This window comes from Pteropus medius, unplaced genomic scaffold, assembly GCF_902729225.1.
Source record: "Pteropus medius unplaced genomic scaffold, Ma_sr-lr_union100, whole genome shotgun sequence".
Classification (NCBI taxonomy): Eukaryota; Metazoa; Chordata; class Mammalia; order Chiroptera; family Pteropodidae; genus Pteropus; species Pteropus medius.
The window spans coordinates 88,741-112,852 of NW_024354867.1; the positions used below are offsets into that span (position 1 = coordinate 88,741).

Here is a 24,112-nt window from a genome sequence, read left to right on the forward strand (position 1 = left end):
TTGATTTTCTTTCAAACTCTTCCAAACACTTTTATTTAATTTTCTTTGCTGGTTCTTCTGCTTTAGATTTTGATGAGGGTTTAACTCTTAGTATGATCCATATACAAAAGGCATCTGTTCTTTGGCTTCACCTGCATGATTTCAACCAAAGAAATCTAAACTTTTACAACTCGTTTTATTATTTTTTTCACCTTTTCTCAGCTCCAAATTTTCAACTGATGACTGAATATTGCCATGTAAATGGCTTATTATCACATCAAAATTAGGAAATACAAAACTGTGCTAAGTATTACAATCACCCAGACTTTTTTATTTCTTCTTGTGGAGAGTTTAACTAAACTACTTCATAATATTACTGCCTCCCCATCCATTATGTGTGGCCAAATGGCCTGCCGAGGCCTTGAACTGACACTGCACCCTGCCCCAAAAGTGCATGCCCTAGAAAACAGCCCAGCAGTCACAAGTAAATGTAAGTTAAGAATATGACTCTCCCAATCACCCTTGTGATAGTACTTACCCCCACCTCCCAGGGCCTTCCTCTTGTGTGTCCCTTACATAAGATCCCCAGTGAAGCTTAACAAAACTCCACTCCTTTTGGTTTAAATTGACCAATCTGGCCCTTAGCCCAGTAACCCCCAAAGCACTCCACCTAAGGACCCGAATAAAGGCATGTGCCCAGGTCTTTCCCCTCTCTCTGCCTATCCCCAACTTTGCTCTCTCCTTGTAGCCCTTGCAGGCATCCAGAGTACCTCCTCCTGGACCTGTGAGTAATAAGCTTCTCTATTTTACTTTCTCTTGCAGTCCTTTGTTGAACTTTGACATCTCAGGGCTCTACTTAACAAATGTTAATTTAACAAAGTCACAACACTTCTAAATGTCTATCTTAATATTTTTCTATTCACCAAGATACAAACAAACCTTGTTATTTTTTGGAATCAATCCTTTCTATCTCCTCTCTCAAGAGAATCATGTAATACTAGTCTCTGCAATGTTTTCCATCTTTAGTTATATTTCTTTATCTCTGTCACCACTATAAAATACATTGTTCTCTTCACTTCAAACTCTATTTGCTGTTGCAATGGCCTAGCTGGTTCCAACTGCTCTTCCCTTTCCAGACCAGTCTAAATAGTGCCATGTATTCTGTGATGGTTAATTTTAGGTGTTAATTTGGCTGGGCTATGGTGTCCAATTGTTTGGTTGAAACAGTAGTCCAGATGTTGGCTGTGAAATTATTTTGTTTAAATGTGCCGAAAACTTACACCAGTGGACTCTTAGTAAAGCAGATTACCCTGCATAATGTGGGTGGGCCTCCTCCATTCAGTTGGAGGTTCTAAGAGCAAAGACTAAGGTACCCAAAGAAGAAGCAATTCTTAGTCAAGACTGGATTATGGAAACCCTCAGCTTGCAACCTGCCTGAGCTGACTTGGGGAATTTGGAGTCAAGACTAGCACAGCAACTCTTTATCTAATATTTTACCCTGTTCCCTTGCCTTACAGATGTTGGACTTACCAGTCCTCACAATCATGTTAGGCAATTCCTTAAAATCTTTCTATTTATATGTATTACATTACTTTAGATTACATTATAATATTATGGCTATATCTGTTTCTCTGAAGAATCCTGACTAAATACAAATTCATTTAATAAAGATTTCTTCTTGAGTATACCTCTTTGTCTCCAAAACTCTGCTCCTGTTGACCCCACTGTTCTCTAATGCTTTCTTGTGTCCCTACTACTGACCCATAAGAAAACTCATTCCCCCATTCTCCAGGAAATCTTCCTTGTTTATTTCCACGCTCCATCATCTCATTTTAATTTGAATTTCTACTAAAAAGATACGACATTTAATAACATTCAAATAAAGTTTTATAATATAGGAAAGGAAAAGAATAGCATTTACTTTCTTTTGCATATGATGAACATTGCTATCATATCCTATATTTAATAAAAGCATATTACATTGTTAAGACAATATACTCATTAACATTTTATCAGAAATTTGCTGTTGTTTTTTGTTTAACAGAAGTATATGTAAATTTTTTTACTTATGAAAGAGTAGATGGCCTTAAAGTTGAAAGATTATAATCTATTAATGTTAATAGCAGTACAAATCCATAAAATAAACTATATAAAGTTAATCCTAAAATAAAACAATAAAATTTTGACAAATATATGCAATACACATTTGTATCTCTATTATGAATGTAAAGCATATATTCATTTAAAAGTCAATGATGAGGGGTTATGAAAACTGATCATGAAACTCTCCATAATAATAAATTTACCTAAGTCTTTCTCATGAATCTTGTAGGATAGTTCTGATAATGATTTCTGAAAGAAGGGCACTATATCTTGATCTTCATCTTCATTTTGATCCGAGTCTTTCTCAGAATCATCATCTTGTCCACTTTTAATGGAAAATAAAATTTTACCTACAAAACATAGGTACAAGATGTCAGACTAACCAAGGATTAGTTTCCTAAAATGAAAGGTCAGTTTCAGATATTAAAGTTGTTCTAGCTTTAAACTGATAAATATAAAGCCAAATATAAATCTAGCTGTTAGTATTAGAATTAAATCTCATGGCGGTATAGAACAATTTAATGGAAAGTTCGAGGAAATTTTTTCAAAATCTCCACTAAAATGATAATTTTAAAACAGATTTCTCATAATAATTAAGAAAATGTGGCAAATAATAGAACTGTATCAGCTTTCGGAAAAATGAATTAGTGGAGGATGGATCGATATACAAAACTCAAATCAATATAATATACCATATTACAGAATGAAGAAAACATGACCATGTCGATTGATGGATAAAAAGTATTTGACAAAATTCAAAAGCATTTCATGATAAAATAGGAATAGGAGAGAACTTCCTCCAAATGATAATGGCCATATATGAAAAATCCACAGTTAACATTATATGCAATGGTGAAGAACTATAAACATTTTCTCTAAGAGTGGTACAAGACAAGGATGTCTGGTCTTGTCATTTTTATTCAACACAGTATTGGAATTTCTAGCCAGAGCAATTATACCAAGATATAGTAGTAAAGGTATCCAAATTGAAAAGGAAGAAGTAAAATCATCTCTGCAGATGACATCTTCTTATACATAGAAAACCTTAATTCCACAATAAAAATGTTAGACCTAATAAAAGATTTCAGCAAACATGCAGGATACAAAATCAATGCACAAAATCAGTTAAATTTCTATACAGTAGCAATGAACAATTTGTAGAGGAAACTAAGAAAACAATTCAGTTAGATAAAACCGTTATTTGGATATATGTTAAACAATATGTGTGCACTTAATAATAAGAAAACCTAATTGATATTTCAAATACTATGAAATACTCTCAAGAATTAAAAGCACACATTCTCCAGTCTTTCTCATTTCAGTCCATTTATTTACTCAGCATATGTTTCTTTCTCCAACACATCCATTTAAATGTTATTATATTTTTATTATCCCTTAACAAAGAGAAAATAGACAAGCATTTGTAAAACAATTCAAAAGCCCTACATGAGTTTAACAAGATCATATATTAAACACCAGAATGAAAAATTAAATATTTATCTCAAAAAAAGGAAATGGATGAAGAGAACTGTGGAAGCAATTACAGGCCAATTTAGTAGCTTATGTTTTAATTGAAAGAACACTTCTAAACAATGGATCTTAGTCAGAATTATGCCACTAATTTAGATTTAATTTTTCCAGTGAAAAGGCTTTTTCTTGGCAATGTAATTTTAATTTTATTTCTAAACAACTGCATTTTTAAATTGCATCTTTATTTTTGGTTATTAATTAGCTACGGTCAAAGAAACAAGCAGTCAAATTCTTGTAGACTTTTTAAAAGAATAATATTAGACTCAGCAATCTAGACTGTCAGCAATGAATATTCAAACCAAATGCAGTAAACAGTGATTATGAGAAGAATACGTGTTTCAAAAGATGATAACTTTTTCCACAGTATATATATACATGTGATTACTTTGTTCCCTACATTCCTTTGTTCTGGCTAAGGCCAACAAATCTAAAAGGAACATAAGTAAATAAAAGGTTGACTGTTGGTGATTGAGTTTATCTGAGTGATAGGAAAATTATTAGACTGCTTTGAAAAACTATAACAGAAATAACAGTACTGAGCAAAAGCAACTCTCTAAGATACAGCATCATAGACTTAATGGAGATTTTCAGTTTGTCTAAAGAGATTGTTACAACAAAATCTCATAAGAATAGTAATTATAGCTATTATATTTTCAATAGCATAAGCTTTTATTTTGAAAAATGGAGTTTTTCTCTGCTAAACACTTTAAGTGGTTGAGTTTTTAAAATCCTTGTTTTAATAGTCAATAAAACAAACATTTCTCAGCATATAAATCATTTTATAAAATTAGGAATTATTTTTCTATAATTTCATATTATCTTGTAAAAGTAAATATCATACTCAAGTTTAAAGACTGAGCAATGTAATTTTTATTAATGGATTTTCTTCAGAAAATAATGAAAAATCCTTTATTGAACATTTATTGTGTTAGGCATATGGTAAGTTCTTCTCATTCATTATCTATTTAACTCCTTTAATAAACATATGAGTTAATTGTCATTAAACTTATTTTAAAGCTGAGCAACCTGGGCCATAAAGGTTGGGCAACTTACTCCAGGTCACACCATTAGTAAGTGACAAAGGCATACACATTTCCCTGACATAGAATATAGGTAATGGCACATGAAGTCATGTCTGAATATCACCAAATATACCACAGAATAAATGGACTTTTGACTGGAAAAATAGCAAAATCACTCACATATTTCCAAAACATTTATTTTGACCTAAAGCAATAGGTTATTTTGACCTAGAGCGATAGGTCTCTGATACTGCTCATTGATTACCTAAACTATTTCATCCCTTAGAAAATTTCCAAAAGCAAGTTTCCATGGCAACAGTTAAACCTGGTACCCTAATACCCACCCTGATCCTTCCACTGGCTTCATGCTTCACCACTCCTATCACTAATGAGGAACACTGTCAAGGAAAATCTCTGTATGGCTGGGTTTTTCTGAACTTGTAATTTTTTGGAGGCATATTAATTCTGTCAAAAAGCTTTTTTGTAAGTATTTGCTCTATGCACACTATATTACACACGATCAAATGAATTTTAATTGTTTTGCTTCTCTAATATCATACTACCCTGTAAAATCTAAGTAGCATGACTAAAGATGAAAGCCTAAGGAATCTTCTGCTAACTTTCCTACTTCTGTCTATCTTTTTCATTTCTTTATCGTAACATTATTTCTAAATCATTTTCTTTTGTTTTATTTCCTCTTCTTTAGGGGACCAAAAGGCAAGGTGGTAAAACAAAATGTAGATGAGAAAGAACAGAGATAAAGCAACCCAATGCTGTGGCACATCTGTCTTCATTCTGTGCATAATACAGCTAGTCTCGTACTCTTTTTAAGCTCTTAATTTTTATGATAAAATGTATACAATAAACCCTTGAACAATGTGGGGGTTTGGGGCATCGATTCCTTGCATAGACAAAAATCTCTGTGTAACTTAAGTTGGCCCTCCATATCCACAGACTCCCAACCAAGAAACAAAAATCCTGTTTTCAATCTGCAATTGGTTGGATCTTGCGGAAGCAAAACATGGAGATACAGAAGGTCAACAGCATATTTATTTTTGAAAATAAAAAGCATATAAGTGGACCTATGCAGCTCAAACCTGTGTTGTTCAAGAATCAACTGTAATAATTTAGCATCCAACTGTAGTCCTATAGGCTCCATTTATTTCGTATTATACTGTTTGTTCTCTCTATAACACATTTTTGACCTGACTATAACAGAAGACACTATCAAAAACAGGAAAAGATTAGTAAAATCTACGAGATCAGATTTCTATTATAGGGACAAACCAGGACAGAGTAGGGACAAAAGCAGCCCCCAATTCTCCCATATATCTATATCATGTTAAGGAATTTTAAAAAATGGGAATTAGTACATTAAATAGGAGTGATAAACATTAATTGAGCACTTACTATGAGCACTTTTCATATATTCCCCTTTAATGCCCATAACCACCCTGAAAGGTGTAATATTATCTATGCTTTACATGTAAGAAATCTGACATTCACTGAGGTTAATTATATTACCAAGGTCAAACAACCAGATAATGATATAGAGGTTGAAGTCGTGTTTGACTTTTGGATGTATTCCTCTGCAACATAATAACAGTGAAATAGGAAATAGCAAAGTAAGAGAAATACAATTTTGCCATTGCAATGTGGTGGTTAGCATGAATCTACTGCCTTAAATGAAAAAATGCAAATTTAAATAACATTACTTTTGCTCAGCATTCATTCTGAAAATACACATGACAGGCAATGCTTCTCATCACATCCAATATTAGAAATAAAATTCTGAACTAAATTTCTGTATTTCAAAGATGGCAACTGGTAATATATCTTTCCATACATTGTATCATTTTAAAGAGTAGCAGGATGCCAAATATAAAAACTATTTATATCTTGTTTAAACATAAGCCTAACTTAAAAACTTTACCGTGTGCACATTAAATTTGTTCTGACAGCAAGCGGAAGTTTATTGAAAAGAAATTTTAAAAAGTCTTTAGAAAAGCTGCCTGAAAAACTTGACTGCAATTGTTTGGACAAGGCTTTCTTGTGCCATTGTCATAATAGGTCTCATTCCAGTGTATGAACTTCCAAACTACAAATGTGCAGAAATGAATCTTAGCTATAAATCACAGTTATGTTGAACTAAATGAATACAATCACTTTTCAGCAAGTAAAAGAGCACTTTTGGATGCTATTGAAAAAAATACAAGGTAATTGTTGGCTACATCAAAACTGATCATTGTCCCCTACATTCTGGAGCTACCAGCTTATCAAGGGTCATAAAAAATAAGAGAGAATTTCAGACTACTCTATCGTGAATATTTGGAGTAGAGACTAAATTTACTAATATGACTGGAGACCACCTTAAATGTGGGTTCTTAATATTTAGTTTTCTAATGTAGAATAAAAGGTTAAAGTACCTTGGTGACTGCATTGGACTGTGTCCATGTAGTGTTCTGTATCATTAAAGACTTGCTATATAAAAATTTTCTTTTAAAGTTAAAAAAATGAATTAAGATATAATTGACATATAATATTGTTATTAGTTTTAGGTGTAAAAGTATTCCTGTTGGATAATGTTTGGAAATCATTTTAGGCCATCAGGCCATGATCAACATATTAAATTATTTCAGCTTGTTATCGGTCCATATATTTAAATGACTCATAATTCAATAAATTATCTTTACTATTGGCTTTCCTTGTTGAACTTCCATCCACTCTATGGACAAAGGCAAAATATCCAACTACCTAAATTTCCCCTTCCTCCCCCCACCCCTTTTTTTGGGGTAGTCACAAATAAATGTCATTAATGATTGCAATAATTTCTAAAGACAGTAACCCTGGAAATGAAAGTATGTATGTTGCTCACAAGTAGGAGTTCATAAGGGATAATCACGAAGATCCATATTTACGTTAAAAAAAATCAACTGCACTAGTTAACAATGAGAGAAAATGTGTTTGAAAATATTTAGGGATTACCATTGCTACAATATGTTGGAAGGGATGTTCAGAGACTCCTCTCTCAACTGAAAATTTTAAGTGAAACACACATACAAACTGAAAAAGAAGGAATTCACCCCAGTGAGTCATCACTGGAGATGACATATGTTCTGGGATACGAGCTACTCTGTGCTGGTCTGGAGTCTTTGCTTTTAGGGTCATAATTGGGAATCAGAGAAGAAAGTCATCAGCTAAAGAACACATACTTGCATGGTTTGGGGGCCAAATTTCCCATTATATTTTTGGACCATGAAATCCCAAAATAATTATTTAGCTTCATAGTTCTAGGCATAGATAGGGGGCCCTAGAGGAATCCCTACAAGTTTAGACAGTCACTTGTTTGTTGTGATTAAAATATGCTTTTAAAAATTATATTATAACTCCAATATTCAAGAGCTGGAGGGTAATGAGCTGATTAGTGTGACATCCTCATCGGCAATTTAGAACAGTTATGCCAGAGACATAGGTGTCCTGCATAGATTATTAAAGAACAACTGCAGGAAATTATTAGAAAAAAGTGATATGTAGGTTATACCAAGCTGTACAATCTTAAGTCTTACATGTACAAATTCTTTTTCTTAGTGCTATATTAGTGCTCTATGTTGCGAACATGCAAACTTCAGCTATTTCTAAATCATATTTGTGAAGGATATTATATTATTATAATCAAAATTAATTTCAGGACTATTGTTACTAAAGTATATGCTAACCACTAAGGCCTAATGATTTTCACCTTGTGCAAAAAATAAAGCTTCTATATGAGACAAATGGAAATTTAGTTGCATATTTCATTTTGACAAATAAGCAACAGGCCATTATTTCAGTTCTATAATTTGTTATATACTAATCCTATAATAATGGACAGTAATATTAGCTTTTTGCATTCTAAAATTTATCCAGAACAGAGAGGTCATTTTCTGGTTATTTAAGAATTAAGCCATCACGTTTTAAAGCATTTAGTCATTAACACATATTTCTGCCATGCTTTCACACATGGTGCTTTTGTTTGTCTGTTTTCCTTTAAGTTTCCATAGTTTCATATCCAGGTTGATTGATTGAAAAGTTTTCCATTTTTCTGAAATTTACTAACATGAAAAGATAATTTTGAAATCAAAGCAGAACTGGACATTCCCTCCCTAACTGGTAAATCTATCCTGCTGATTGCTTTTCTCTCACACTTAGTGGTATCATCTGCCTTAGAATTGCTTAGTGTCAGAATTACATTTGATTCTCCTTTCTCCCTTCTCTCTCCATCACATGTTGTTGTGGTAGACCATGTCGTCTGTTTTCAGGAATGAAGGACTTATTTCTGTAGCTACTGGGAATGATGCTAAAAGAATACCAACAGGTTAGCCCTCTTTAGGCACTGCCTTGCTTGGAAAAAAAAAAAAAAGCCTTTTCCAAGGTCAAATCTCATTCCAGTGTAGCCCGCTTTCAATGACTGATCAACACAGCACTATAAAGACCCAACTCTCTGCTTCCAACTTGGGACAACTCTGAAGGGCCAGCTTAGCTTCAGAGGCCTGGTGAGCTGACTGAACCTTTCATTGGGCCTGCCTGGAAACTCACCTCTTCTCTCTGGCCAACATACTTTCTTCTCTTCCCTTCCACAAGTGTTGATCACAACAAATTCCCTAATAAATGTCCTGCATGTGAATCTCCAATTTCAGAGTTTGATTTCCTGGACACCTAAGCTGTTACAGCATCATTTTCCCTTTTTATTTCTCTTGAAACTGCCTCTTTGTTTTCCAACCCACTGTTATTGGCTTAGTTTGGTCTGCCCTTAATCTCATGTAAGAATGGGCAATCTTAACTTTTTGTTCCATGGCCAAATAGGCATTCGAACTTAAACTTCCACACAGGTACATTTAAAACACAATTGTAGCTCACTTCCAGCTAATGTGAAAATTCCAAATCCATTCAATTCTCAAAATTTCTACCTACCAATCGATATGCCATGATAACCACTTTAAGATATGCTCAGTGCCTCCACTAAAATCCCCGGTTCGGAAAGTTCCTATACACACCAGTGGTACCATATGACTCTTTTCTAGTGAGAACTCAATTGCTCTAACGGCAAATTTTAATCAACGATGGATAGGAGTTAGTGGATAAGTATGATAAATACAACTTTCTTGCCCTTTGGTGTGAAAATTCTCAGAAGTTTCCAGGTGAGGTTCCCCAGGTCTCAGCAGTACTCTAATAACTATCTTACTTTTAATCGACTTTTTCCCTTCAGCCTCTTACAGTAAGCCCCCATTTAATATCATCGTTGGTTTCTGAAACTTTAAGTGGAACACATATAATGAAACCAATTTTACCACAAGCTAATAGATATAAACAAGAGTTAAGTTCCTACAGTATTTCATCAACATTATAACAAAACAACAACGTTATTCAAAGACTTGTTGTACTTCCCCATTCTCTCAGAGTGAATCCTGTGATCATCTCTCAGATAAAGTACTTGGCATTAAACTCTTTTCTAGGGTTTTGCTTTTGGGAGAAGAGGCACAAACTAATAGTGAGGACTGATCAACTAGAATATTGTTAAAGGCTCCTAAATGATTTCTGGGATATAACTGCCCTCTGTTGCTCTTCCTGTCTGTCTTATCTATTACCTCCAGATTTCTCTTTCTAAGATTCAGTTGACACATGCCCCCTCAGAAATGCTCAGTGGCTCCCACTGCAACAAGGAGTAAAACAGAACCCTGCTCAACAAAGACTGCCTGTATTTTCAACTGTACATTCTTCCACATTCATTACGACAATGACACACTCCAGACATACCTCTCTATTCATTATTTACAGTAACTGTCTTCTCTGTGTTTACAGTAAGGTTTGCTCCCTCTGTTGGAATGCCCTCTGCATTATATTGGCTGATAAATCTTAGCTCATCCTTTGAGGTCCAGATCAAAGCAACTGCCCCTTAAGAAGCACTCTCAGATCACCACCCCCCCCACACCGTTCTGGTTAATATTTCCCACTATCATGCTACCCAGTGTCATGCTTAAACTTGGTACACTAGAGTGTACCATGTATTGAAATGATTTATGGATATCTTTTTCCACCACCAGATATGAATTCCTAGGATGCTGGAGCCATAGTATATCTATCTTTGTAACCAGGGATAACACTCAAAATAATTAACAAACCTATATTCCATCTCTCACCAATCAGAAAGAACACCTGATCAAAGTCCTGAGGCAACCTGATGAGCTAACCCTTTAGTAGCTGCTGGATTGTTGGGAAATCTATAAGGGATGGGGAAGGGGCTGTGGTGGCTACAGTGGCAAAAGTTAAGCCATAGTGGAGCTCAAATGATTGAGTATTTGCCAACATATAAGGAAAAGAATCTGTTATAACAAACATAATTGCTTGAATGTCAGTTTGGGTCATAATCGCTATGCTTATCAAGGCTTCCCAAATTATAGGCCTTTTGTTAATAATTGTTACATAATAAAAAAACAGAAATAAAAATTAGCACAAAGTTTTTTTAAAGATCAATGATATACACACATACACACATGCACAGACACAGATATACTTCTTCAAACATCACAAAGAGGAACATTCTCATATATGTATGAAAATTATATAGTCTAGTTTTCTTTATATTGTATCAGATTAACAGCTATTAGAAGCAATTATATTTACACTACTTCAAATATTGTAGACATCTTCTATTAGTAACATCAATAAAAATGGGATTAGCCTTCTTTACAGGCTCCGTTTCTCCACATTATAATGACAATATTAATCAACTCTAAAGGATCGTCCTGGGACGAATGATCGTGATCATGTCTTGCAAATATTTTTCAAAATTATGAAGCCTGCAAAACCTCTTGTGTAGCCAGCAACATTTACAAATTCATCCTCACTCAAAAATGTACCCTGAGTTGCTTTTAACTTTCCCAAATTCCTTCTAATGTCCCTCAAACCAACATGTTAAAAGAGTCCATATCTCATTAGTGAAAATATGTATTGAAATTTTATGGTCTCTGAAATGCTGCCAAAATTAACAAAAATAATTATTCAAAGGAAAGATGTATTAAATCTGATTATTTAATTCTCTTTAGTTCCATTTCCAAAACTTTAAGGGTCTGATTCATGGATCAGGGGCTTTGTTTTGTTTAAGGAGTCATAAGCATTCTTAATTCAACCATGTTCCACAGCTTCAAGTTTCTCTTATGGTTCTTTTCACATATAGCAGAACTCTCTGCCTTTCATAGAACAGGAAACTGATCGTTTATCAGAAATAATAATGGCAATTCTAAAAGACTTGCTGTCTTTAACAAAAAGTTAAAATTCTAAAAAAATTCCAGAATTAAGACTAACATTTGATGATTAAAATGAAAACTAAAATTTATATTTGTTAAAATCAGTTTAAATCTTCTGAATTACATAAAAACTGGCAAAATATGGTACTTTTATTGAAGTGCTTGAAATAGGCTCACTATTACTCAAAATCTACCTGTCACATGGAGAATTAATATTTTATTAATGGTTTTGTTACCTTTGAATATGCCACGTTTCCGAGGATTTATGTGTAGAATGTATGGAAATACACTATCAGGGTCTATGGTGATGTGTGGATCTCCCCATACAATCGGAAGATCTGAAGATACCTAGAAAAGAGAATTTAAAAACAAGAATTATATAACATCAACGTTTACATGAAATTAGTGTAACAACCTAAAGCACAGAAAAAAACTGAAGTTTAAATACTTTCATTAAAACTTCATTTTTATTTTTTCTTTGCTTTATTTATTTTTAATTAAAAACTATTGGGGTGACATTTATTTACAAAATCAAATAAGTTTCAAGTGTATCATTCAACAGTAAGTCATGTATATATTGCATTATGTTAAAACTTCAGTTTTAAATGAAAAGCATACCAAAAATGCTACATACAGAAGAAAAATCTGAGACCTGTTAAGAAATAGAACAAAGGTTATGATTCTTACAAAAAAAACAAAGTTTATTTTCTGTTGCTACTTGTACCAAGATCACTCATTGATACTTAGACAATCTGAGTATCTTTTATAGACCACACACCATTTTCTGCAGGCATTTTGATGTACAAAAGATGAACCATTTCAATGAATTTCTACATCAATATTAATACAGCATATAAAGAATATTTAAGCAGCATTTGACCACAACCCTGGTTAAATCCAATTTTCAGCGTACTGAGTACTTACATCTTACCATCCCCCACTGCAAACAAAATCTAATTTGTGTCTTGACAGATTTGCCTACTCTGAACAATTCCTAGAAAAGAAATCATATAATATGTGGTCTTATGTGACTGGCTTTTTTTACTTAGCATAATGTTTTCAAGGTTTATCTATGTTGTGATATACATTAGTACATCATTTCTTTGATTGATGAATGATTAAATTATATGATATGAAACATTTTGTGTATCCATTCATAAATTGATGGAAATTTGATTTGTTTCCATTTTTGTCTATTATGAACAATGCTGCTATGAAAATATGTACAGGGTTTTGAGTGGACATGGATTTTCATTTCTTATGGACATAGATCTTGGAGTGGAATTGCTTGGGCATATGACAATTCGATGTTTAACCTTTTAAGATACTGTCTTCCAAAACTGTTTTTCAAAATAGCTGCACCATTTTTCTTTCCCATCAACAATGAGTGAGAGTTTCTATTTTTCTACATCTTCTTGCAAAGTTTTTATTGTCTGTCATTTTGATTATAGCCATCCTAGTGGGTGTGAAGTTGTATCTCATTGTGATTTTGATTTATATTTCCGTATTTACCAATAATGTGGAATAGTTTTTCATGCGCTTATTGCTCATTTGTATACTCTGTTTGTGAAATGTCTATTCAAACTCTTTGTACATTTTAAAAACTGTGTTATTTGCCATTTTATTATTAAGTTGTAAGAGATCTTTATATGTAAGGTCCTTATCAGATACATGGCATGTGGATAATTTCTCTCATTCTATGGATTGATTTTTTACTTTCTTCAAGGTATCATTTGAAGCACAAACATTCTAACATTGAAGTCTAATTTATTTATTTATATTTATTGTTTTGTTACTTGTGGTTTTGGTGTCATATATAAAAAGCAATTGCCTAACCCAAGGTCATGAAGATTTATTGCTATGATTTTTTTTCCTATGATTTTTAGTTATACTTATTAAATTTTGGTCTATGATCCATTTCGAGTTTACTTTTATACATGGTATGAGTTAGGGGCCCAAATTCATTCTTTTGTATGTGACTATACAGTTGTCAGTTGTCTCAGCACCATTTTTTAAAAACCCTATTCTGTCTCATTGAATTCTCTTGGTATCTTTGTCAAAAATCGATTGACTGTTATTATGAGTGTTTATTTCTGGACATTCTATTCTACTCCATCTATCTTATGCCAGTAACACATTTTTTTAATATTATAGTTTTGTAGTTAAAAGTTTGTAGTAAGTTTTAAAATCAAGAAGTATGAGTCATCCTATTTTTTTCTTTATTTTATAAGACTGCTTTGGCTGCTCTGTGTCCCTAGCAGTTATACATGAATTTTAGGACTGCTTTGTGATATTCTGCAAAAAAAAGTCAGTTGGGATTTTGATAGATATTGTGTTGAATCTGTATATCAATTTGGGTAACACTGAAATCATAACAATAGTAAGTCTTCTGATCTATGAGCGTAAGATGTCTTCCTGTTTATTGGAAATTTCTTTAATTTTGTTCAATAATATTTCGTAGTTTTCAGTGTATGAGTCTTGCCCTTCATCTGTCAAATTTGTTCCTAAGCATTTCATTATTTTGATCTATTGTAAATAGTTATTAATTTAATTTGGATTGTTTACTGCTAATATATAGAAATGATTGATTTTTGTATATTGATCTTGTATCCTGAAAAACTCTTAAACTCATTTATTAGTTTTGATAGTATATTTAGTGGATCCCTTATAATTTTCTATTTGTAAAATCATATCTGCAAATAGAGATTGTATGATTTCTTCCTTTTGAACATAGATACCTTTTATTTCTTTTTCTTAACTAATTGCACTAGCTAGTACCTACCAGTACAATGTTGAATAGAAGTGGCAAGAGTGGAAAACTTATCTTGTTCCTGACCAATGGAAAAATCATTCAATGTTTTAACATTAAGTATGATGTTAGTTGTGGGATTTTGATGGATGCTCTTTACCATGTCTCAAGCACATATGAAATATTCTACAGGATAGACCATGTCTTAGGATATAAAAGAAGCCTCAATTAATTTAAAAGAGCTAGAATCATATACAGTATGTATTTTTAACAATAATAGAACTAAATTAGAAATGGGAAAAAATTGAGAAAACCTTAAATATGTGGAATTTAAAACATAATACTAAATAACCAACACGTCAAAGAAGAAATCCTAAGGGAAACCAGAAAATATTTTTAGCCCCTATAGTGAATGATTCTTTACTTTTATTGTACTCTTCAACTTCAGAATTTATTTTTTATAATCTCTCTCTCTCTCTCTCTCTCTCTCTCTATATATATATATATATATATATGTATATATGTATAGATAGATAGATATTAATATTATCTATTTATTGAAACTTTTCATTAATTCTTCAGATGAGATTTTTTAATTCACTGAACTTATTTAAAGTCTTTCTCTACTTATCCAACACGTGGGTGCCTTCAGAGAAAGTTTCTAGTGACTGCTTAGTTTTCTGTGTATGGGTCATACTTTCCTGTTTCTTTGTTTCTTTTTTCATTGTCTCATGAATTTTGTTGTTCTTATTAAAAAATGTACATTTTACATAAGTTAGTATAGCCATTTTTGAAATCGGATCACTATCATCCCATGGTTTGTTTTTGTTGCTCTCGTTTTTGTTGTTTTGTTCTTCGTTGGTTTAGTGACTTTTCTGGACTAATTCTGTAAATTCTGCATTCACTATAATATATGCCCACTGAAGTCCCTGCTTAGTTAGCTTAGTGGTCAGCAATAATCTTCACAGGTTTCTTTAAATGCCTTGAAACAATAAATCATCTACCCTTTGTCTAGGAGTACTGTATATGTGTTGTGGCATACTCTCAGTACTCAGGTAGTTTTTAACTCTGCCTTAGCCTTAATTTCCAGCTCACATGGTACCTTTGTGTCAGCCAGTGATGAAAAACTGGCATGCTCTCAGGTCTTTCCTGGGCAAGCGCACAACTCTGCACATGCATGTGGTCTGCATGTTCCCCAGGGATATGTGAGAGATTTTAAAATCCCCTAAAGATATCTCATTCCCCAGATCTTCCTTTCCAGTTTTTGGCCAAACTCTTCTTGGCCACACACAAATGTTATTACAGTCTCAGGCAAATGAAATGTTAGACAATAACTGCTGAGTATTTTTAGCAAGTGTCCTAAGGATAGAAATATAGAATTATTAGGAAGACCTGGAACATATGAACAGTATTATTAATATTTTAATGAAATCACATTTAATTAATTTAATAGGTAATATCTTTAATTACAAGGCCTCACTGAAAATTTACATTCTATAAATAAAAAAAATAGATTGTTCACTTTTATTTGTTTATTAAAATGATAGAAATATGACTATTATTGCTTGTGAGAATTTTGTTATCAATAAAATTCCACTTCTATATTTAATTAGAATAATATAGCATAATAATTTTTAAAGCCTAAATTTAAAAAAATGCATTCATTCTAAAGAATAAAATATTAAAAGCCTATAGACATCATCTCTGCTATAATGACAAAATGAAATAATCCAATGTTATCAAAGTATAGATTTTTCTCTAACCTATTTTCATCAAACTCTTAAGACAGGATTCCTTGCTTACCAGTAAATTCTGGAAGGGGAAAGGGGTGGTGGAAAAATGATTTTTTTCCTTATTTATAGCAAATTCAAGTAGTCATGAGTTTTTCCCTTCCTTCCTCTCTCCCTCCTTCCTTCGTTTTAATTTCCACCCTTAAAATCTACTTACTTGAGTCATGTGTATTTTCACTTGAAGAAATTATACATAATAATAAAAGGTATTTTCAAAAAAAAATTAAACAGCTTTTAAAAATTTTATGTGAAATCTACAGACACAAAATTTTAAAAGATGAAAATAATTATGCATTTCTTCATATTTCCACTATTATTCACACTGGTATTGATAGAATACATTTTTGAAATTTTTTACCTATAGATTTCACATAAAATTTTTAAAAGCTGTTTAAAATTTTTTTGAAAATACCTTTTATTATCATGTACAATTTATTCAAGTGAAAATACACATGTCTCAAATAAGAAAATTTTAATATGTTTTATGATATATACTATATTAGATATAAAACTTGTTTGGTACTAATTCAGTTTTATAATTACAATAAAATTTAATAACTGTTAGACTAATAAAAAGTAGAATGCTAAACACCATCTGACTTGGCTTCACCTATTTAAATAAAATTAAATGTTTTTAAAATTTCATATAATTCAATATACTTCTTCTGAAAACACTTTTATACTTAAAAAAAAAAAAATCTTACCTTATAGGTTACCGTGGTCTTTGTATGATTGGGCACCATTATGGTTTTATCTTCTAACATTCCTACTTGACAGTTTACAATGATGTGTTCCAAGGCCACGGGCTTTTTGCCAATCCCTTTCATTTCAAAGATATGTGCCATACCATCTATTTCATTTTGTAGAATAAGTTTGCCCTATGAGAAATCAACCAAATTTCAGCTCTACAGGAGTCACAGCTGGATGCTAAACAACCTCTACTATTCTATTTATATTGAATCTGATTAATGAAATGAGCTTGCAAGGAGGTGTTACCTATTGACTTTTCCAGTTAATGTACCAATACTTCTACTGAATGAATAAAGATGAATTTCCTGTGAAAATCTCATTTCTCTTTACTTTCTCTAAGTACAGAGTTTACATAAGCATTCTAATAAATAGCATGTTTACATCCTTGTTAAAGAAATATGTCTTCAGAAAATATTTTCTGAAGTTCCAACTTCCTTACTGAATAAAACAAAAAGAGCAATGATTTTACTTTGTCAAATGTATTATGTAAAAATAATCTCAACATAAGTATTGGCAGCCAATGGCATTGTGACTTTCAGAATGTTTATCCCTCAAGTTAAAACATGTATTAGAGTTTCAAGCACAGTGGACACTAATGATCACATTCACAAAAATATAACTTTTCTGCCAAAAGATTTACTATAAGTTATATAGGTTAATATCATACATTGGTTTATTGACATATTAATACTGTGGAAAATATATCGATGAGTTCATACCATAATCTCACACTCCAAAAGAGGTTTGAATGTGAGAGGATATAGCACAGTTTCACCTGGTTCGACATATACAAAAGTAGGTCCAAAAAAATATTCTCCTTCTATGGTAACTTGACATTTCCATTTGTTCTTTGTTTTATTATTCTAAAGCATAAAAAGAGGTAGAAAAATATCAGAGAGATGATATTTTTGAAGTTGAATTACATATTAATTCTTGGAGCTTTTCATAAAATATATTGCCTAAAAATTGTATTTCTTAAGAATCATCATTTGAAAGTCATATTTGGTAAGAACTATCAAAAACACGCACATAAGGCACAAGGACGACTATATGCCATTTCAATGTCATACAGGAGTATTGCCTAATAGGTTCATACATGGTATTTAATATCTAAAGGAACATTCCTTCATTTGACTTACTAATTATTGTTAAAATGATAAAATGGTCTTGGAGTTACACATTCTACTCCTAATAATACGTAATAAAAAGTGTTCTAACTGGTAGATTGCTTAGATAGCAAAGCTCATATATCTCATCAGAGCAAACTTTTGCGCTTTGAGCAGACTTCTGTTACATCTTTAATAATTAAACAAAAAGTCATTTCTCAGTCTAAAAGTTTAGAATTCCTTACAATTATATTACTTTCTATGCTGTATTATCACTTTGAGTAATAGATAGCTAAGTTACAGACAACCATTATTCTTAGTGCCTACGAACCCATCTTAGTTAAGTGTCAAGATCACAACCAAATCTGGAGCAGAGTGATCTGAGAGAACATGACTCTGCTTGGTGGAGCCATGAGGCATGGCTTTTGAGTAGGAATTTGGTGATAGGTTAAGGAAGTTGGAGTTATTTTTTTTTTTTTAAGCAAAGAGATCCAGCAGAAGTGATTAACCAGATGAGAAACATGATAACATTTATATTCAGGAATAAAACTCTGACATCAATGTAGAGAAACAAATGGCAAAAGACAATGCAATTAGAAATTGGTAATAGTTCAAGAAAGAGGTTTGGAGGACTTTAATTGAGAGGGTGGCAGTGGAAATGAAAACAAAAACAAACAAACAAACAAAAAACCCCAAAACACAAAACACCTGTACTTACTATTGGAATATTCTGGGTAAGAGTTTCAAATGCTGGTGTTTCAAATTTAAATCTGGCCTCTGGACATTCATGATCCACCACACCCTCAATGTAATATAGACGCACATCGTACCTTGATGTCAACAAAATTTTACAAGGGTAGCGTCCAGGAGTGAGAGGAACAAATTTCAAAGGAACTGAAAAACATCCATCTGGAACTATCAAGATAATTTTAAAAATAATTTAATCATTTAAAATGGCATAAATCCTAAAATTCATTTTAAGGTAAAGCGATATTTAATATTATTGTATTTAATTGTATAATCTAGAAGAAACTAGGTCATCCTGGGGTAACACGCTACCCCTAAATCTCCAGGACATAACAAACAAGTTTATTTATCAATGACAGAATATATTCTGCATAGGTCAGAGAAAGGTCTGTTCCATAAAGTTACTCAGGGACCCATGCTGTGAAAGATACCACTATCTGCAGCAGTACCATCTGAAACACCTCTCCTTCTTCATTGACAGGTCAGGAGAAGAGCTGTAGCTAAATGTTTGCTCAAGAGCTTTTCAGTGCTCAGCTCAAAAGTACACACATAACATTTCGTTGGCCAGAACCAGTCACATGGATCTATCTAACTGAATGAGGTATGAGAAATAAGACAGATATATGGAATATTTGGTAAGTGCTACTGTCTGCCAGATTTCCATGACTTGTGGGTACTCTGTCCCATAGTAATCAAAATAATTTGCAACTTGGCCAGTGGATAGAAATAATTTTTCATAGTTAATAACCAAGAGAAGCACAAAGAGGCATTTTCAATTAAAACTTATCATATCACTTTGTTATACCATTTACCTTAAAGGAACAGCTAATATTTCTTATGATGGGCAGGCTATCTATGCTGATTCTTTCCTTCCAGGCAATATTACTTTTCCTCAGAAGGTTACCACTTTCTTATTCTCCATGAAATGAGAAAATAGTTATAAAAATCTCTCAACTCTAAAGTATGATGCAATATAAGCATATAATACAAACTTCACTGCCAATGCCAAAAGTATTTAAGTAATAGATGAAAAACAAATGATAAAAAATGTTTAGAAGCCTAATTCTGTAAAGAAGTTCTCTGAAACCAAGAAAACCAATTAAGTTTATCAACCAATGGACAAGTATTATGACATTAATTGGCTATAATTTTAATTCACTCACATTAACACCTCTAATGTTAAAAATAGCAAACCCGTTTTTTCAAACACATTGGAAATCTATATGCCAAGAAAATCAGTCACTCCTGCAAGAACAAAATCAGTCACTTCTGCAAGAATATTAACTGCTTTAAATGATTTTTAAAACAAATTTTAGATTTATATATGTGTGTAATAAGTTATGTTATATGTTATCTATTATAAAAATATCTTAATTATATATTATACATCATATGTCACATGTTATATATTGCTGTTTATCATATATCTTTTGTATAATGTTACAGTTATATATTGTATATTAAAACACACTGATAATGGATCATATTTGAAATCTATATTACATCTAACCAAAGTCCAAGATTCTCAGCTGGTCTAAAGAGAAAACAAAGGCTGCCAGAATGTTATTTTTAGTCCATCCTTTTCAAGTACAAATCTAATTTTAGAATAAATTTTTTTTTCTTGTGAAAAAGGACTTCAGGCACATTTTATCATCTGTTTTTCATTGATTACTTTCATTCTGAGAGAAGTATTTGAGTTGTGGCAAAATCATTAGAATAAACCAGGTAAGATAATGATTTGACAAAATCTCTTGCTTTATTAACAAAAATAAAGAAACTTCATTTTTTCTTGCATGAATAGATTGAAAGTATTTAAATTAGGTGATTCAAATAAAATTAAACTGCTTAGAAAAGGAAATTTAAGCAACAGTAATTATTATTTTCATCATAATAAAGAATAACTAGCACCTAATGGTAAACAATTGAAATGTACATATTCAAGTATAAAGCTTCTATCAAAAGCTTTGTCATACACTATTTCCTTTTCCTTAAAAGTATTCATTTCCTAATGATACTGAATCAAAGTGAAAGCCAAGGACATTCTTAAGTATGTATTTTCCAACTCATAAAAAATTCATGAGCAAAGACCCTAAGGGATGCACAGTGCCAGCCCCTCTCCTTCACATGTCCAAAAACAAATCCATCATAAAGTGGAATTCATAGAAAAGATGGTTCTATTTTTGAAGATAAATCATTTCTTTTCTTAAACATCAAAAATAATTTAATCGATTCATGTAATAAATGTAAACAGGAGTATTATCATATAGCATAATTCAGAAGCCACTTCTGGGTTAAGAGATTCATCTGCTAGTATCTGCATACCCTTAGATGCAAAATAGCAGAGGTAGACACCATTTTGACCCTTAGAAACTTAAAAGTTTATAGGCCACATTGTGCCACCATACCATCATTCTCTTTAGGGACATGTTTTCTCAAAGCCCTTTCCAATTCTGTACTATAACAGATGCTGTCCATATCCTGTCATGACTCCTTTGCATTTAAATATTTCGTATAAGTCAATGGCTTTATGGAAATTCGTGACCTTCTCCTTGAGGGCTTTCTCTGGTCACCGGAGGGAGCTCATCCCTCACATGGATCAAGACAAAGTGACAGTTAATACCTGCAGTTGCAGTCCTTAATAAATGATGTATCATTTTGGTGGAAAAGTAATCTAGCTTCTTTATCCTTTGGTTGGAATAGTTCTGAGGTGAATTCTACATTAACTCTTAGAGATCAGTAGTGAAATTGAGCCCAAATTGCTCACGTTGGCAATTGTTCATTTACACTCTCGGAATTCACTGCTGCTTGCTGCTGTCTCTCATCTCTCACACTCCAGCTATGGTTCCTGAGATCACCTCTCAAGAATGATCTCAAGGGACTATTGACCTCAAGACCTGATCTCAGGGACTGCCTGCTGTTGGGGTGCCCCAATCTAACACATATACTATGGCACACTCCATGTTTTTGATATTAAATTAATAATAATAATAAAATTAATTATTAATTAGACACAGGAAAGAGAGCTTCCTGTTCTGAGCCTCATGCTTTCTAGGGCCTTACTCTGAGTCTCCTCTGGCACTGTCTGTCTGCATCTGCAAGAAGTACATGGGCCCAATGGGACAGGCCTACATGGAGCCCAGCCTCATCCATATTCCAAGTTCATGGGATGCCATAATTCACAAACCAAAGTGCTTTGATCCCATTTCCATTGCTTGCACAGGGCTCTTCCCTATGTTAATCCTCCTGATGGAGTACTCCTAGAATTAAAGGGTAATTAAGAGGTGGCTGTTAAGGGGAAAATGTGGACCAAAATTAATTACGTGGCCTGAATTCTGAAGAGGCCAAAAATTCTAAATCTAAACTTGGTCTTCCAGGTTGGTAAAAAGTTATATTATATATTTGTCAAGGTGAAATAATAGACTGTCATCTATTTAAAAATTTGTTGGTTTGATTTATTACTTTTAAAATTTAGACATGTGATATATGGGCTTCCATTTATACTTTTGACCTTTTGTCACAAATGGTAGGGACATTCTGGACCTGTCCCTTCCATCCCTCCACTACTCAGATGTAGCTCACCTGGGCCTTTTTCTTTACAGGTGATCCTGGTAACTATGGCAGTGGCCAGAGTTCCATAATTAAAGATAATCAAATATATCTTAATGTATCAGATTATAGTTGCTGAAGAAAATAAAGGAACCTAAGAGAGAATATCTCTAATGAAATAATATTTAATTTTATATAACATTAGCTGCTGGAAGAAGTCAGTGTGATCTCAGTTTTTGAAATAAACCATAAAAATATGCCAAGCTCAGATCCTAGAACAGGACATAGTTGGGACAATAAGTCAATACTGCTGTTTCGGTCAGCTAGCCCTGCATAACATACTACCTAAAAACCTAGTGGTTTAAAGAAACAACAATTTGCTCATGATTCTGTGGCCTGACCTCATTTGGAAAAGCTTATCTGCTTCGCATGGTATTGGCTAAGCTCACTCATGAACTGGGATGTTAACTGGAAATTCTGTCCATGAGCTCTCCAATCTTCTATAAGATGAGCCTAATATTTTTCTTATATTACAGAAGAATTAGCAGTAGCAAAAGAATGAGAGCCCTAATGTATAAATAGTTATCATATATCTGCTTCCTTCACATTCCTTAATAATCCATTGGCCAATGTAAGTCAAAACCAGGGTCAACGAGGGAGGGAAGACTACATAAAACGTATACAGGCGGCCATGGACTTTTACTGAAACAATCTACCTTGTCTTAACTACAAAGAAAGATACATGTATAAAACTGGTGAAGTAAAAGATGCAATCAACTGAGAATTAAAAATCTTGTTTTCTAGTTTTAGTTCTTCTCCTACATTTTGTGATCGTGAGCATAAACCTTAGATGTGTTTTTTTAGAACTTAATTTCTTAATCTGTTAAAATCAAAATTTGAGATTTGATCAGTAGCTTTACAGCATTTTATTTTTCGGTCTGGGGGTACTGTGCCTGAACAATACCTAAGACAAAATCTCAATATATAAAACAAACTAATGTAGAGTTGATCTGGCTAAAGTAGGATGAGAAGGTAATCACTCCAATTCACTTCCACAACTTCCCTATATCCAAATGAAATTACTTCAAAAGAATGCTAGGGCTCTATAGAACATCATTTGATTAACTGATCACTTACGTTTCTTCCTGCCTTAATATTCCATGATTATAGGAAAGTACATCAGATATGTGGAAGAGACTAAATAATATAGTAAACTGATCATTATCTTCTACAGTTAATTAAGTATATTATAGGCAAATAATAGTCAGAAGCTCTTAATTCAAAAAATGAGGTATCAAGAGAATGAATAGCTATATTTATATGAATTCATTTTATAAATAAATTTATAATAAATAGATATTTACTTGTTCTAAATTCATGGATGAGTAATTATATTTTCAGAGAATTTTTTTGGCGTATTTGCTAATCCACTTCCATCTACTACTGGAGAGTTTTAGTGTAGATTTTTTGTTTTTCTATTACCCCCAGTAAAAGACAAATCACATGC

General features: G+C 32.6%; 1 protein-coding gene across 1 annotated transcript in view; it reads right to left on the bottom strand.

Annotated features, from left to right (window-relative positions):
* CFAP47 (cilia and flagella associated protein 47) overlaps positions 1-24,112 on the bottom strand; it is a gene marked incomplete at its 3' end in the record, with an annotated part of 348,750 nt that overhangs the window by 83,663 nt on the left and 240,975 nt on the right. The window contains exons 42-46 of the mRNA XM_039855224.1: positions 19,031-19,227; positions 17,926-18,069; positions 17,161-17,334; positions 12,154-12,265; positions 2,286-2,432 (exon numbers count right to left, since the gene is read on the bottom strand). Of these exons, the coding sequence (XP_039711158.1) occupies positions 2,286-2,432; positions 12,154-12,265; positions 17,161-17,334; positions 17,926-18,069; positions 19,031-19,227 (774 nt within the window). The remainder of the gene's footprint in view (positions 1-2,285; positions 2,433-12,153; positions 12,266-17,160; positions 17,335-17,925; positions 18,070-19,030; positions 19,228-24,112) is intronic.